Source organism: Ovis aries, chromosome 14, assembly GCF_016772045.2.
Source record: "Ovis aries strain OAR_USU_Benz2616 breed Rambouillet chromosome 14, ARS-UI_Ramb_v3.0, whole genome shotgun sequence".
NCBI classification, from domain to species: Eukaryota; Metazoa; Chordata; class Mammalia; order Artiodactyla; family Bovidae; genus Ovis; species Ovis aries.
The window spans coordinates 47,651,111-47,666,025 of NC_056067.1; the positions used below are offsets into that span (position 1 = coordinate 47,651,111).

General features: G+C 50.5%; 1 protein-coding gene across 5 annotated transcripts in view; it reads left to right on the top strand.

Annotated features, from left to right (window-relative positions):
• The window catches only part of RYR1 (ryanodine receptor 1), a 125,687-nt gene that overhangs the window by 37,102 nt on the left and 73,670 nt on the right, over positions 1 to 14,915 (top strand). For all 5 annotated transcript variants that reach the window (XM_060398056.1, XM_060398057.1, XM_027978246.3 and 2 more), the window contains exons 30-40: positions 79 to 239; positions 838 to 1,003; positions 1,645 to 1,731; positions 1,896 to 2,122; positions 3,606 to 4,218; positions 5,752 to 6,024; positions 6,359 to 6,559; positions 7,117 to 7,228; positions 10,730 to 10,876; positions 13,374 to 13,647; positions 14,762 to 14,876. In XM_060398056.1, the coding sequence (XP_060254039.1) occupies positions 79 to 239; positions 838 to 1,003; positions 1,645 to 1,731; positions 1,896 to 2,122; positions 3,606 to 4,218; positions 5,752 to 6,024; positions 6,359 to 6,559; positions 7,117 to 7,228; positions 10,730 to 10,876; positions 13,374 to 13,647; positions 14,762 to 14,876 (2,376 nt within the window). The remainder of the gene's footprint in view (positions 1 to 78; positions 240 to 837; positions 1,004 to 1,644; positions 1,732 to 1,895; positions 2,123 to 3,605; positions 4,219 to 5,751; positions 6,025 to 6,358; positions 6,560 to 7,116; positions 7,229 to 10,729; positions 10,877 to 13,373; positions 13,648 to 14,761; positions 14,877 to 14,915) is intronic.

Consider the following 14,915-nt stretch of genomic DNA (forward strand, 5'->3'; position numbering starts at 1 on the left):
CACACTGAGAATCCAGGGAAGCCAACTAAGAGTCCCAGGGAAGCCCACTGACTGCTGGTCCCCCCTTTGCTTCTCCAGTACTATTACTCTGTGAGGGTCTTTGCCGGCCAGGAGCCCAGCTGCGTGTGGGTGGGCTGGGTCACCCCTGACTACCACCAGCACGACATGAACTTCGACCTCAGCAAGGTCCGGGCAGTGACAGTGACCATGGGAGACGAGCAAGGCAACATCCACAGCAGGTGTGGGCAGGGGTGGGGCTGTGGGGGGCAGGCACGCTGGGCACCGCCCTTTCCTTCCCTCCTCTCCTCCTGCTTATCTTCCTCCCCATGGCTCCTACTCTGAGTTTTCCCTCCTCCTCTTTTTTTTTTTTTTTTTGGTAAGTTTTGGCTGCTCTGGGTCTTCACTGCAGTGCGCAAAGCTTTCTTGGGTTGCAGTGTGCGGCTTAGTTTGCCCCACGGTATGTGGGATTTTAGTTCCCTGACCAGGGATCGAACCCACAACCCCTGCATTGAAAGGCGGATTCTTAACCACTGGACCGCCAGGGAAGTCTCCTCCTTTCCCATCTTGCCATCCTCTTTCTAGGTTACCTCCTTTCTCTGTTCTCTCCTTCTGCTCCCTTTCCTTCTTCTCCTTCCAGAATCTACCACCAGCTCCTAAGAATTCTAGCTCCGAGGGGCTCAGGGTCTGGGGTGAGGGGTTTCAGTGCTCAGGTCTGCAGGTGGTGGGTGTTTGGGGGTAGGACTCTGAGTCCTGATATTCTGGGAGCTCGGGGAAGGGGGTGTCCAGGGGTTCAGAACACCTGGGGATCAGTGTGCTGACCACTTCTGTGTCCTCCAGCCTCAAGTGCAGTAACTGCTACATGGTGTGGGGTGGAGACTTCCTGAGCCCTGGGCAGCAGGGCCGGATCAGCCACACGGACCTTGTCATTGGCTGCTTGGTGGACTTGGCCACTGGCCTAATGACCTTTACCGCCAACGGCAAAGAGAGCAACACCTTTTTCCAGGTGAGCCCAGCCCCTCAGCATCTTAGCAATAGCATCCTCATGACCTAGCATCCCAGGGCAGCCCACCAAGAGGACAGACCCTAGGGAGACAGGACAAAAACAACCTCACGACAGGCCAGAGCTGTATTATGGCTATGGGAGGGGCCTGCAAGACCCTCTACTGACATCCAGAAAGGGGGAGACAGAGCAGAGCCTTGACCTTGGAGAGAGGTCCGTATTCCATCTTGGGCTGGATGGTACCAGTCCCCACCTTTTCACCAATCAGAGAAAACCCTAGGATGGACCAGAATTCTAAAATGGTATTTTCCTTTTCAACATTTGATTATGAAAGGTTTCAAGAACACAGCAAAATTAAAGGAATTGTATAGTGAGGGCCTATGTACCTCCATCACGAACTGCAAAGTCCCAGATGAGAGGTTCCCCTGAGGAGGTGGAGGAGGTTGAGGAGGTTGGCCTTGCTGGATCAGAGGTGGTACAGTCCATGAGCAACCTCAGGGCCACTGTGGAGCCTCCTATGCCCTTTGGATCTGTAGGCACCAGCAGGATCAGGCTGGGGCAACTCGTTCCAGAGTTTGGGATCTAGAGTCAACACCACCTCCAGTTCATCCTCTTCCGCACCCTGCCCTCTTTTCCCTTGCCAGGTGGAACCCAACACAAAGCTGTTCCCTGCCGTCTTTGTCCTCCCCACGCACCAGAACGTGATCCAGTTTGAGTTGGGGAAACAGAAGGTCGGTGATGGGGCGCGAATGGGGGCAGGCTGAGGAAGGAGGTGCGGGAGGTCAGGTTGAAGTGTGTGTGGCGGGAATGCAGTCTGGGAGGTCCTCCTGGAAGTGGAGTGGCGGGATCCAGCGTACTGGGAATCCTGACCTGTGCACACCTCTGTACCCCGCAGAACATCATGCCGCTGTCAGCCGCCATGTTTTTGAGCGAGCGCAAGAACCCCACGCCGCAGTGCCCGCCGCGGCTGGAGATGCAGATGCTGATGCCCGTGTCTTGGAGCCGCATGCCCAACCACTTCCTGCAGGTGGAGACGCGGCGGGCGGGCGAGCGGCTCGGCTGGGCAGTGCAGTGCCAGGAGCCGCTCACCATGATGGCGCTGCACATCCCCGAGGAGAACCGGTCAGGGCCAGCTCCGGCGCCCAGGGGTGGGGCGGGTACCTCAAGCCCTCTGGGGTCTGGATCCCACTGGGTACCCCCTCCCCACTACCTCTGGGGCTCCAGATGACGCCCCAAGAGGCCCCAGACCACCCTATTTTCCGCAGATAGCACACCAAGGGCTTCTCAATCCGTTTCAGCAGGCTCAGACTCACCTCTAGAGACTCAGACTCAACCCAGGCACGTCCAGATAACACCCCAGAGGACTCCAGACCCATCTCAGGGAGCCAGACCCACATCAAGAATCCCACACAACACCCCAGGGGCCTCAAGTATACCTCAGAGGGTCTTGAACACTATTCAGAGAGCCTTGGATGCATCCTAAGGTCTCTCGGGCATATGCAGGGAAACTTCAGATGTGTCCCATGGAAATCTCTAGCTCACTCCAGGGGACCCAGACACACCCAGCTAGAGAGTATTCTCATGGATGACAGCAAAGCTTTTACAGACTCTAAATGTGGCCAGGATCCCAGACTGACTCCAGGAGGCTTCCAACATGCTTCATCTTTCCTTTATTCACTCATTCGACAAATAGCTCTGAGCCTCTCCTGTGTGACAACAGCATTCTGGGCTGGAGACACCAAGCCCTTGTAAACGGACATCTAGCAATGCTCAGACCTGCCCAGCAGGCTTCAGACCCACCCCAGAGGCCCCAGATGCACCCATTTATTCATCTGTTCCTACAGCAAATATTTATGGAGCACATTTGTTGTGCAGACACTCAGTCGTGTCCAGCTCTTTGCGACCCCATGAACTGCAGCACACCAGGCTCCTCCGTCCTTCACCATCTCCTAGAGTTTGCTCAAACTTATGTCCATTCAGTCAGTGATGCCATCTAACCATCTCATCCCCTGTCATCCCCTTCTCCTCCTGCCCTCATCTTTCCCAACATCAGGGTCTTTTCCAATGAGTCGGCTCTTTGTATCAGGTGGCCAAAGTATTGGAGCTTCAGCTTCAGCATCAGTCCTTCTCAGGGTTGATTTCCTTTGTGTTTAGTCCTTTTTAGGTACTGGGAATATAGCAAACAATAAACAAATGAAACAGGCAGGAATGTCCTGTCCTGATGAACTTTACATTCTGGTGGTGTTCAAATATATCCAGGGTACTCAGACTTGCCAGAGCGGGATTTAGACCCAACCTGGAATCCCACATACATCTCACAGTCACCAGATCTTTTCCCTGGACTCTCAGATCCCCAGGGTACCAGACCATCCTATAAACCCCAGATGCATCCTAGGGAGCCCCCAGACGGGTGAGGGACTTCCACAACCATCAAAAAGTCTTCTTGACTCAGCTCCACAGACCTCACAGAATCTTGACCCAGCAGAACACTGGGATTCCCTTCTAGGGCCACCAACACCTGCCTGAGCACTCTTTGCCTCTCTGGTCTGTGTCTCCCACCTCCTCTGCTTGCTCTGTCTCTGAATGTGGCCCATCTCCACCACAGATGCATGGACATACTGGAGTTGTCTGAGCGCTTGGACCTGCAACGGTTCCATTCGCACACCCTCTGCCTCTACCGCGCGGTGTGCGCCCTGGGCAACAACCGCGTGGCGCATGCTCTGTGCAGCCATGTGGACCAGGCGCAGCTGCTGCACGCCCTGGAGGACGCGCACCTGCCCGGCCCTCTGCGTGCAGGCTACTATGACCTCCTCATCAGCATCCACCTCGAAAGTGCCTGCCGCAGCCGCCGCTCCATGCTGTCTGAGTACATCGTGCCCCTCACGCCTGAGACCCGCGCCATCACTCTCTTCCCACCCGGAAAGAGAGCAGATAACGGTCCCCGCCGCCACGGGCTTCCTGGCGTCGGCGTTACCACCTCGCTGCGGCCTCCACACCATTTCTCAGCCCCGTGTTTCGTGGCTGCCCTGCCAGCTGCTCGGGCGGCAGAAGCCCCGGCCCGCCTCAGCCCCAGCATCCCTCTGGAAGCTCTTCGGGACAAAGCACTTAGAATGCTGGGGGAGGCTGTGCGAGATGGTGGGCAGCACGCTCGTGACCCAGTCGGGGGCTCCGTGGAGTTCCAGTTTGTGCCGGTGCTCAAGCTGGTGTCCACCCTGCTGGTAAGGACTTCCTCCTGCTTCCCTCTGTCCCGGTCTCTTCCGCTACCAAATCATCCATACATCCGTTCATCCGCCCATACCTGCATACATGCCCCCTCCCAGTTATGTATCCAGCCATCCATGCATCTCTCCATCCATACACCCTTCACCTTCCCACTTATCCTTTTATCATCTACTCGTTCACTTTTCCTTCCATCCATTCATCTGTCATCTGTTCATCTTCCTTCCTTTTGTTCAATCATGTAACCAACCATCATTCATCCGTCCTCCACCCACCTTTCCATCCATCCATCTGTCCATTCAGACATACCCCCATCTGCCTATCCAAAAGTTCATCATCTGTTTATCCTTCCAGTCTCCACCCAATTATCTATTTGTCCACCTCTCCATCCATCCCTGCCTCCATCTATCCACCTTCCAATCCAGTTGTCCATTCATCCTTCCATTCATTCATACATCATTTCATTCACCGTTTCATCTATCCATCTATCCACCTACCCATTTATTTATTAATCTATTTTCCCTTCATACATCCAACCATCCTCCTCCTTCCACTGTGCATCCATTCATCCACCCGTCCACGGATTCATCCATTCTTCCATCTTCCACCTCCCTATCCGTCAATCCATGCATCTCTCTATCCATATGTGTTAAGTACCCACAAATCCATCCAACCATCTACACCTGTTCATTTACCCACTCGTTCTCATTCTCCATCCTTCTATCCATTCTTTATTTCATGTACTCTTTCACTCACTACCCATGTAATGATTCTTACATATAAACATCCATCCAGTTTTCACACACAAATCTATCCACCCATCCATCTATCCATCCCACCCCAGTACATGGTTATTTATGCATTTATCTATTTACCTATCCACTCATGTACTTGCTTATGCATCTATCAAACCAGGTATCCACCCATGTCTCTAAACATCATTTATCCTGTCATCCATCTACCCACCATCTCTTCTTCCCCCTTTACCTTCACCTTTCGATCCATTATCCACCCATCCATAGACCTCTCCTTCACACCTCTGCTATTCCATCTACTCATCCACCCAGTCACCCAGTCCTCCCCCATTCATTCATCTCTCTCTTTCTCAACTATTTTCCCTTTCATTTACCCTCTCTCCTTCCATCTCTTAGCATCTCCATTATGTTAACCGAGAGCTGGCATATACTGGGAGCTATGAGGGCCTCTATCAGATGTAGGATGTTTCCTGTCCCAGAGTCACAAACACTCAGGTTTGGGAGAAAGGACATTCACTTGGGAAGAGAGAGATGCTCATGTTTGGCTATGCGGTCTGGGCCATGTAGATGGGACACAGGGTATGGATCTGGGGGGATCTTAAGGAAGGTGGATGATGGGACAGGGGGGATGCCATTCCTGTTTGTAGGAGGAATTGTATCCAGTCAATGCAGCGATGAATCTGGCTTGTGCTGGAGAATCAGGTCTGGGGAGTGAGGCTGGGACTTGATTATGGAAGCCTCGCAGGCTGCAGGGACAGAGCCATCTTTGTTCCCTAGGTGATGGGCATCTTTGGCGATGAGGATGTGAAACAGATCTTGAAGATGATTGAGCCTGAAGTATTCACTGAGGAAGAAGAGGAAGAGGAGGAGGATGAGGAGGAAGGGGAGGAGGAAGAGGAGGATGAGGAGGAGAAGGAGGAGGACGAGGAGGAAGAGGCACGGGAGAAGGAAGATGAGGAAAAAGAGGAGGAGGAGACAGCAGAGGGGGAAAAAGAGGACTTGGAGGAGGGGCTGCTCCAGATGAAGTTGCCCGAGTCTGTGAAGTTACAGGTGAGCTGGTTCTTCCTGTTTTTCCAGCCTCCATCCCTCTGGGCTGGGTCTGGGGGGGCTGGAGTCTGGACTTTGACCCAAGGCAGTGGGGACCTGAGGAGGGGCATAAAGCAGGGGAGTGCTGCTGGCTTTGAATGAGCTCTCTGGTTTTCTTGTGGGAGGTGAATTAGAGGGATGAGACCATGGAGATGGCCGCCTTGAGGATCCAGGCAGGAGACAGTGGTGGCTCGACCCGAACAGGGCTATGGAGTGGGGAGGGAAGGTAAGAATAGTTTCAAGGAAGTCCTCATGGTCTCACCACCATCCCGCCTACTGCATGGCTATCATCCCACAGATGTGTAACCTGCTGGAGTATTTCTGTGACCAAGAGCTACAGCACCGTGTGGAATCTCTGGCAGCCTTTGCAGAGCGCTATGTGGACAAGCTCCAGGCCAACCAGAGGGACCGCTACGCCATCCTCATGAAAGCCTTCACCATGACTGCAGCTGAGACAGCCCGACGCACTCGCGAGTTCCGCTCCCCACCCCAGGAGCAGGTCCTCTGACCCCTGGCCCTAGCTGGCCTTACTGTTTACCCCTCAACCTCAGCCTCTCCCCTTGCCCTGATCACGGATGATACTCAACCTCTAAATCTGACTTTGACCTCTGACCCTATTGATACACTTATCTGTTACTCTCTTGTGTGTATGTGTGTGTGAGTCACTCAGTTGTGTCCGACTCTGCAACCCCATGGACTGTAGCCTGCCAGGCTCCTCTGTCCATGAAATTCTCTAGGCAAGAATACTGGAGTGGGTTGCTGTGTCCTTCTCCAGGGGGGATCTTCCCAATTCAGGGATCAAACCCAGGTCTCCCTCATTGCAGACAGATTCTTTACTGTCTGAACCACCAGGAAAGCTCTGTTACTCTCTTACATCTCTCTGAACCAGACTTCTGAGTCACTGCAGACTGACCCTGACTCCTTTTGAACCTTTAGTTGCCCAGATATTCTTTACTGATTCGTGAGCTTAGACAGGAACTCACAGTTGGATATTTGATGCTCAGCCTCAGAGTTCCTGCTCTGGGGTCTCTCACTCGAATCTTCGATCTTCCCTAGATCAACATGCTATTGCACTTCAAAACTGCTGAGGATGAGGAAGAATGTCCTCTCCCTGAAGAGGTCCGACAGGATTTGCTCGAATTTCATCAAGACCTGCTGACACACTGTGGTACGAGACGAGATCAGAGAATCCACCTCCCAGACTTTCTTTTGAGACCTGTCTTGAAGTTTTCCTAAGATTTTCTGATCTGAAATATCTACAGTTCTTGTGAAGTAACTGTTGGTAAAATGAATGACTGAATGAGTGAACACACTAGTGAACAGGTGGATGATGTGGAAGGATGTGTTTATGCGGGTGTTTGGGTGGATATACATATGGGCTGCCCAGATGGCGCTGTGCTGTGCTTAGACACTGTTGTGTCCGACTCTTTGTGACCCCATGGACTGCAGCCTGCCAGGCTCCTCTGTCCTTGGGGATTCTCCAGGCAAGAATACTGGGTTGGGTTGCCATGCCCTCTTCCAGGGGCTCTTACTATCCCAGGTATCAAACCCAGGTCTCCTGCATTGTAGGTGGATTCTTTACCAACTGAGCCAGCAGGAAAGCCCAAGAATACTGGAGTTACCCCTTATCCCTTCTTCAGGGGATCTTCCTGACCCAGGAATCAAACCAGAGACTCCTGCATTGCAGGTGGATTCTTTACCAGCTGAACTACCTGGGAAGCCCCAGCCACCAGGTGGCACTAGTGGTAAATAATACACCTGTCAGTGCAGGAGACCAGATTTAATCCTTGGGGTGGGAAGATCCCCTAGAGGAGGAAATGGCAACCCACTCCAGTATTCTTGCCTGGGAAATTCCATGGACAGAGGAGGAGCCTGGTGGGCTACAGTCCATGGGGTTGCAAAGATTCAGACATGACTGAGCGCACACACACACACACACACACACACACACACGGATGAATTGCTATCAGTTCAGTTCAGTCTCAGTCGTGTCCAACTCTTTGCAACCCTATGGACTAAAACACATCATGCTCCCTGTCTGTCACCAACTCCCAGAGTTTACTCAAACTCATGTCCATTGAGTCGGTGATGCCATCCAACCATCTCATCCTTTGTCATTCCCTTCTCCTCTTGCCTTCAATCTTTTCCAGCATCAGGGTCTTTTCAAATGATTCAGTTCTTCGCATCAGGTAGCCAAAGTATCGGAGCTTCAGCTTCAGCATCAGTCCTTCGAGTGAATATTCAGGACTGATTTCCTTTAGGATGGACTGGTTGGATCTCCTTGCAGTCCAAGGGACTCTCAGGAGTCTTCTCCAACACCACAGTTCAAAAGCATCAATTTTTTTGTGCTCAGATTTCTTTATACTCCAACTCTCACATCCATACATGACTACTGGAAAAATCATTGTTTTGACTGGACAGACCTTTGTTGGCAAAGTAATGTCTCTGCTTTTTAATATGCCATCTAGGTTGGTCATAACTTTTCTTCCAAGCAGCAAGTGTCTTTTAATTTCATGGCTGCAGTCACCATCTGCAGTGATTTTGGAGCCCAAAAAGATAAAGTCTGTCACTGTTTCCACTGTTTCCCCATCTATTTGCCATGAAGTGATAGGACCAGATGCCATGATCTTAGTTTTCTGATGAGCTTTAAGCCAACTTATCTGATGAGTTTTCTGGTGAGCTTTAAGCCAACTTTTTCACTCTCCTCTTTCACTTTCATCAAGAGGCTCTTTAGTTCTTCTTCACTTTCTGCCAAAAAGATGGTGTCATCTGAGGTTATTGATATTTCTCCCAGAAATCTTGATTCCAGCTTGTGTTTCTTCCAGCCCAGCGTTTCTCATGATGTACTCTGCATATAAGTTAAATAAGCAAGGTGACAGTATACAGCCTTGACGTACTCCTTTCCCTATTTGGAACCAGTCTGTTGTTCCATGTCCAGTTCTAACTGCTGCTGCTTGACTGCATACAGGTTTCTCAAGAGGCAGGTCAGGCGGTCTGGTATTCCCAGCTCTTTCAGAATTTTCCACAGTTTATTGTGATCCACACAGTCAAAGGCTTTGGCATAGTCAATAAAGCAGAAGTATGGCAACTCACTCCAGTACTCTTGCCTGGAAAATCCCATGGACAGAGGAGTCTGGTAGGCTGCAGTCCATGGGGTCGCTAAGAGTCGGACATGACTGAGCAACTTCACTTTCACTTTTCACTTTCATGCATTGGAGAAGGAAATGGCAACCCACTCCAGTGTTCTTGCCTGGAGAATCCCAGGGACGGGGGAGCCTGGTGGGCTGCCATCAATGGGGTTGCACAGAGTCGGACACGACTGAAGCGACTTAGCAGCAGCAGCAGCAGATGTTTTCCTGGAACTCTCTTGCTTTTTAGATGATCCAACGGATGTCAGCAATTTGATCTTTGGTTCCTCTGCCTTTTCTAAATCCAGCTTGTACATCTGTAAGTTCATGGTTCACGTACTGTTGAAGCCTGGCTTGGAGAGTTTTGAGCATTATTTTACTAGCGTGTGAGATGAGTGCAATTGTGTGGTAGTTTGAGCATTCTTTGGCATTGCCTTTCTCTGGGATTGGAATGAAAACTGACCTTTTCCAGGCCTGCGGCCCCTGCTGAGTTTTCCAAATTTGCTGGTATATAAGTGAATGGACAAGTGTGTGAATTGATGGAGAGAAGATTAGTTGAATAAAGGAGTGAGTAAAGAGATGGCTGACTGGTTGGATGAATAAAAAGAAAGATGGCTTGAAGGATGGTTGGCTGATCTCTATTGTTTCTCATAAGAAGTCAGCTGATCATCTTACTGAGATTGTTTTTGTATGTGATGACTCATTTTTATCTGGCTGGCTTTCAATATTTCTCTTTGCATACATTGTTATACTTGATGGTATACCATGGGTCTCTGTGGCTCTGTCAAATTTTCTTCATTCTTTTATTAAGGCTGGATAACCTCTTGTTGTTCTATGAATCAAGTTCATTGATTCTTTCTCCTTCTATCTCAAATATGCTGTTGCGCCACTCTAATTTTTATATTTCAGTTATTGTACTTTGTCACTTCAGCTTCTATATGGTTATTTTTGTATCTATTTCTTTTTATTATTATTATTGGCTGTGTTGGGTCTTCATTGCAGCGAGTAGGGGCTACTCTCTAGTTGCAGTGTGGAGGCTTCTCTTATTTCACAGGCTCTAGGGCTCGTGGGCTCAGCAGTTGCAGCCCATGGGCCCTAGAGTGTGGCTCAGTAGTTGTGGCCCTTGGGCTTAGTTGCCTTGAAACATATGGGATCTTCCTGGACTAGGGATCGAACCTAAGACACTTGCATTGGCAGGTGAATACTTAACCACTGGACCACCAGGAAAGTCCTGCCTCTTTATCATGAGTCTCTATTTGATGAGTCACTGTCGTCATACTTCGCTTTAATACTTTAGACATGGTTTCCTTTAGTTCTTTGAAGATACTTGCAATAGTTGATTTAAAAGATTAACAATCCAAAGAATGAATAAGTGAACAAGTAGATGAACATATAAAGAAATAAATGAAAAACCCCATGAACACACACACATGAGTGAGAAATGAATGCGTGAATACGTGAATGAATGAAGAAGTAAATGATTCAGCAGATTAATAAGCAAGCAGATGAGTGACATGCTTTCCCTTCTTGTCTACCTCCAGGAATTCAACTGGCGGGGGAAGAGGAGGAACCAGAGGAAGAAGCCACCCTGGGCAGTCGCCTGATGAGCCTGTTGGAGAAGGTGCGGCTGGTGAAGAAGAAGGAGGAGAAATCGGAGGAGGAATCACCTGCCGAGGAGCGCAAACCCCGTGAGCATTGGGGCCACCAGGGAAAGACAGGGATGGGCCAGGCAGCCCTGTGCTTAGGGAGCTTCTAGGTACAAGACAGGCCCCAGGAGTGGCACGAGGGATGGGTAAGTGGTATTAATGAGAGAGGAGGAGTGGAGAGCGGGGTGAGAGAGGAGGCCTGCTGGAGGTGTGGCCCAAACGCGGGTGCTGCGCAGTGTGTGTGTTGAAATAGCGTGGCACAGGACTGCCAGAGGGGAGCCACACCTCCAACCTAGGACTGGGGGCAACTCCTGCACCACCGTGGTTTCCAAGGCTTTTCATTGTTTTTCTTTTATTTCTTGGTGAAACAATTACTGTGCTGAGGGATAGGAAAACAGTCATGATAAATGTTGGGCTAGTAGGTCATTATACAAACTATGTATTAGCACCATATAACAAGGACAGAGTCCCTGACATTGCTACAGAGTTTATTCTATAACATTTCATAAATTATTGGACCAATTCTGGGCCAGGCACTACTGTTAGAGCTGGGGAATATATTGCTTCATGGCAAATATAAGGGGGAAAAGTGGAAGCAGTGATAGATTTTATTTTCTTAGGCCCCAGATCACTGTGGATGGTGACTGCAGCCATGGAATTAAAAGACGCTTGCTCCTTGGAAGGAAAGCTATGACAAACCTAGATAACGTATTAAAAAGCAGAGACATCACTTTGCCAACAAAAGTCTATATAGTCAAAGTTATGATTTTTCCAGTAGTCATGTATGGTTGATTCACAGAGTTGATTCACAAAGAAGGCTGAGCACCAAAGAATCGATGCTTTTGAATTGTGGTGCTGGAAAAGATTCTTGAGAGTCTCTTGGATTGCAAAAAAATCAAACCAGCTAATCCTGAAGGAAATCAACCCTGAATATTCATTGGAAGGACTGTTGCTGAAGCTGAAGCTCCAATACTTTGGCCACTTGGTGTGAAGAACTGACTCACTGGAAAAGACTCTGACGCTGGGAAAGATTGAGGGCAGGAGGAGAAAAGGGCAGCAGAGGATGAGGTGGTTAGATAGCATCACTGACTGAATGGGCATGAATCTGAGCAGAGTCTGGAGGGCTACAGCCCATGGGGTCACAGAGAGGTGGACACGACTGAGCAACTAAACACAGCAAACTCCCCGGAAGATAGGGTAGGACAGAGGAACCTGGCATGCTACAGTCCGTGGGGTCACAAAAAGTCAGACACGGCTTAGTGACAAACAACAACAAAGAGTCAAAGTCTCTACCTTGAAGGAGTTTAGAATATTACAAGAAAGATATATATGCACACACCATAATGTCAAATGACCATAGATGCTAATAAGAAAAATGAATTTGAGTAGACAAAGAGGGACAAAGATGGAAAGGTTAGCATGGGGGCAGAAGATGCAAAGATTTGGGAGAAGATAGTTGGTACAGAAAGAATAGCCGGTGCAAAGGCCCTGAGGCAGGAACATCCTTGGTGCATTTAGAGGCCAGCATGGCTGGAGCCAAGTGAGCAGGAGAGGCGCTGAATATGAAGTCTGACGTGATGGGTCCAGAGTGCATAGAGCAGATGGACGGAGGGTAGGACATGTCACAGGTCATCATTCAGTGCCAGTGCAAGAAGGTTTCTCCTAACTTTGAGACATGGGAAACATCTATCTTCTTTCCCAGAAATCCTGGGAAGAAAAAGTGCTGGGAGAGAAAGAGAGACAGAGAGAGACGTGGATGCTGGATGTAAGGGAAGAAAGTCCCGGGGAAATCACCAGGGAAAGAAAACAGTTCATTTTTGACATTATTTTCAAATGCCACCGATGTCCTCACAGTTTCTCTTTGTGTCTGTTGTCTCCCATGAAGAAAAACTGGCTGTTTTTTTTTTTTGCCACATCTTGTGGCACATGGGAGCTTAGTTCTCTGCCCAGGGATCAAACCCCATACTTCTTGCATTGGAAGCACAGAATCTTAACTGCTGGACCACCAGGGAAGTCCCAAAATTGCCTGCATTTTTACAGAACAGGGGCTTCCCTGATAGCTCAGCTGGTAAAGAATCTGCCTGCAATGCAGGAGACCTGGGTTCAGTCCCTGGGTTGGGGAGATCCCCTGGAGAAGGAAAGACTACCCACTCCAGTATTCTGGCCCGGAGAATTCCATGGACCGTATAGTCCATGGGGTGGCAAAGAGTCGGACACGACTGAGTGACTTTCACTTCACTCTACGGAACTAATGGAATTACCATTTGTGCTTTTAAAGATGCTCCTAATAGCAGCGCTCTAGTACTTTGTATCTGGTGGTACCCATTCTTTTTCCTCTTGAAAAGGGGTCTCTTGTGGTCTGGGTATAGGGTGAAGATGACAAAGAGACTCTTAGGGCCATAGAACAGTCTGCCAGCATCTGCCTAGTCCTGGCAGGGGTAGCAACTGAGAAGCCCTTTGGCAAGAAAGGCTCCTCTTGCATTGTTCTGGCTCACAGCCCTGTCCTGGAAGCCCGTTCAGACCCTGTGTCCCTTCCCAGAATCGCTGCAAGAGCTGGTGTCCCACACGGTGGTGCGTTGGGCCCAAGAAGACTTCGTGCAGAGCCCGGAGCTGGTCCGCGCCATGTTCAGCCTCCTGCACCGGCAGTACGATGGGCTCGGGGAGCTGCTGCGCGCCCTGCCCCGGGCCTACACCATCTCCCCCTCCTCCGTGGAGGACACCATGAGCCTGCTCGAGTGCCTCGGCCAGATCCGCTCACTGCTCATCGTGCAGATGGGCCCCCAGGAGGAGAACCTCATGATCCAGAGCATCGGGTGAGGCCCCCGCCCTTCCCCTACTGAGCCTCTCCCCTTCCCTGTTGAAGCCCCGCCCCTTCCCTGTTGAAACCCCTCCCCTCCCCGCTGAAGCCCCGCCCCTCCTCCGCTGAGTCCTGTCGCTCCCCTACTGAGCCCCTCCCCTCCCATGCTGAGCCCCGACCCTCCCCTGACTCAGCTTGTCTTCGCGGGAAGGGACCGGAGCCCTCTGGGCTCCAGCTTGTCCCCGCCTCACGTCCTCTGGTTGCAGTAACGTGCCTGTCCCCACTTTTGCCCAATCCTAGAGGTGGTGTGCTCCTCCCAGCTGCTAGACTGTCTCCCCTTACCTCTCCACTCACTCCTGGGGAGCCTCTCCTACTTGCCTGTGACTCTTGGCACAAGATTTGCAGCCTTTGAGCTTCCATTTCTTTATCTGTAAACTAAGAAAAAGCCACATCTACCTCTCGGAGTCGTGGTGTGGCTTCAGTGAGCTGGTGTGTTTTTGTGTAGTCGCTAAGTTGTATCCCACTCTTTGGCAACCCCATGGACTGTATCCGACTCTTTTGAAACCCCATGGACTATAGCCCAGTCCCATCTGTCCATGGGATTGCCTCGTTTTCCCAGGCAAGAATCTTGGAGTGGGTTGCCATTTCCTTCTCCAAGGGATCTTCCCAACCCAGGGATCAAACCCACATCTCCTGCTTGGCGGGGGGATTCTTTACCACTGAGCCACCTGGGAAGCCCAATAGCAATAATAATAGGTTTGAGCACTCACTCAATGTCAAGTGTGCCTCGTTCATTCACTCAGCAAGCATCTGTTGAGCACCTACTATATGCCAGGCCCTTTCTAGGCATTTGGCAATACAACATGCAACAGGCTAAAGATGTTTGCCCCAGGGGAGCCCACCCTGGATCTTTGCCTGGTTTTCTTGTCTGTGAAACAGGGATAATTATAGTTCCTGCCTTCCAGAGTGGACATGAGGCTTGGATGAGTTCAGATCAGTAAAGGGGGCGGTGCTGGGCACAAACTAGGAGTTCAGTAAATGTGAACTCTTACCACAGTCGTGGTGATGGCTCCCCCAAAGGTCTGGGGGCTCTTCATGGACTTGACCCTATGCCCTTGGCCTGTCCACAGGAACATCATGAACAACAAAGTCTTCTACCAACACCCGAACCTGATGAGGGCACTGGGCATGCACGAGACAGTCATGGAGGTCATGGTGAACGTCCTTGGGGGCGGTGAATCCAAGGTAAGGGGGCTGTGTGGGCCAGGGAGCTCAGGGGAGGGG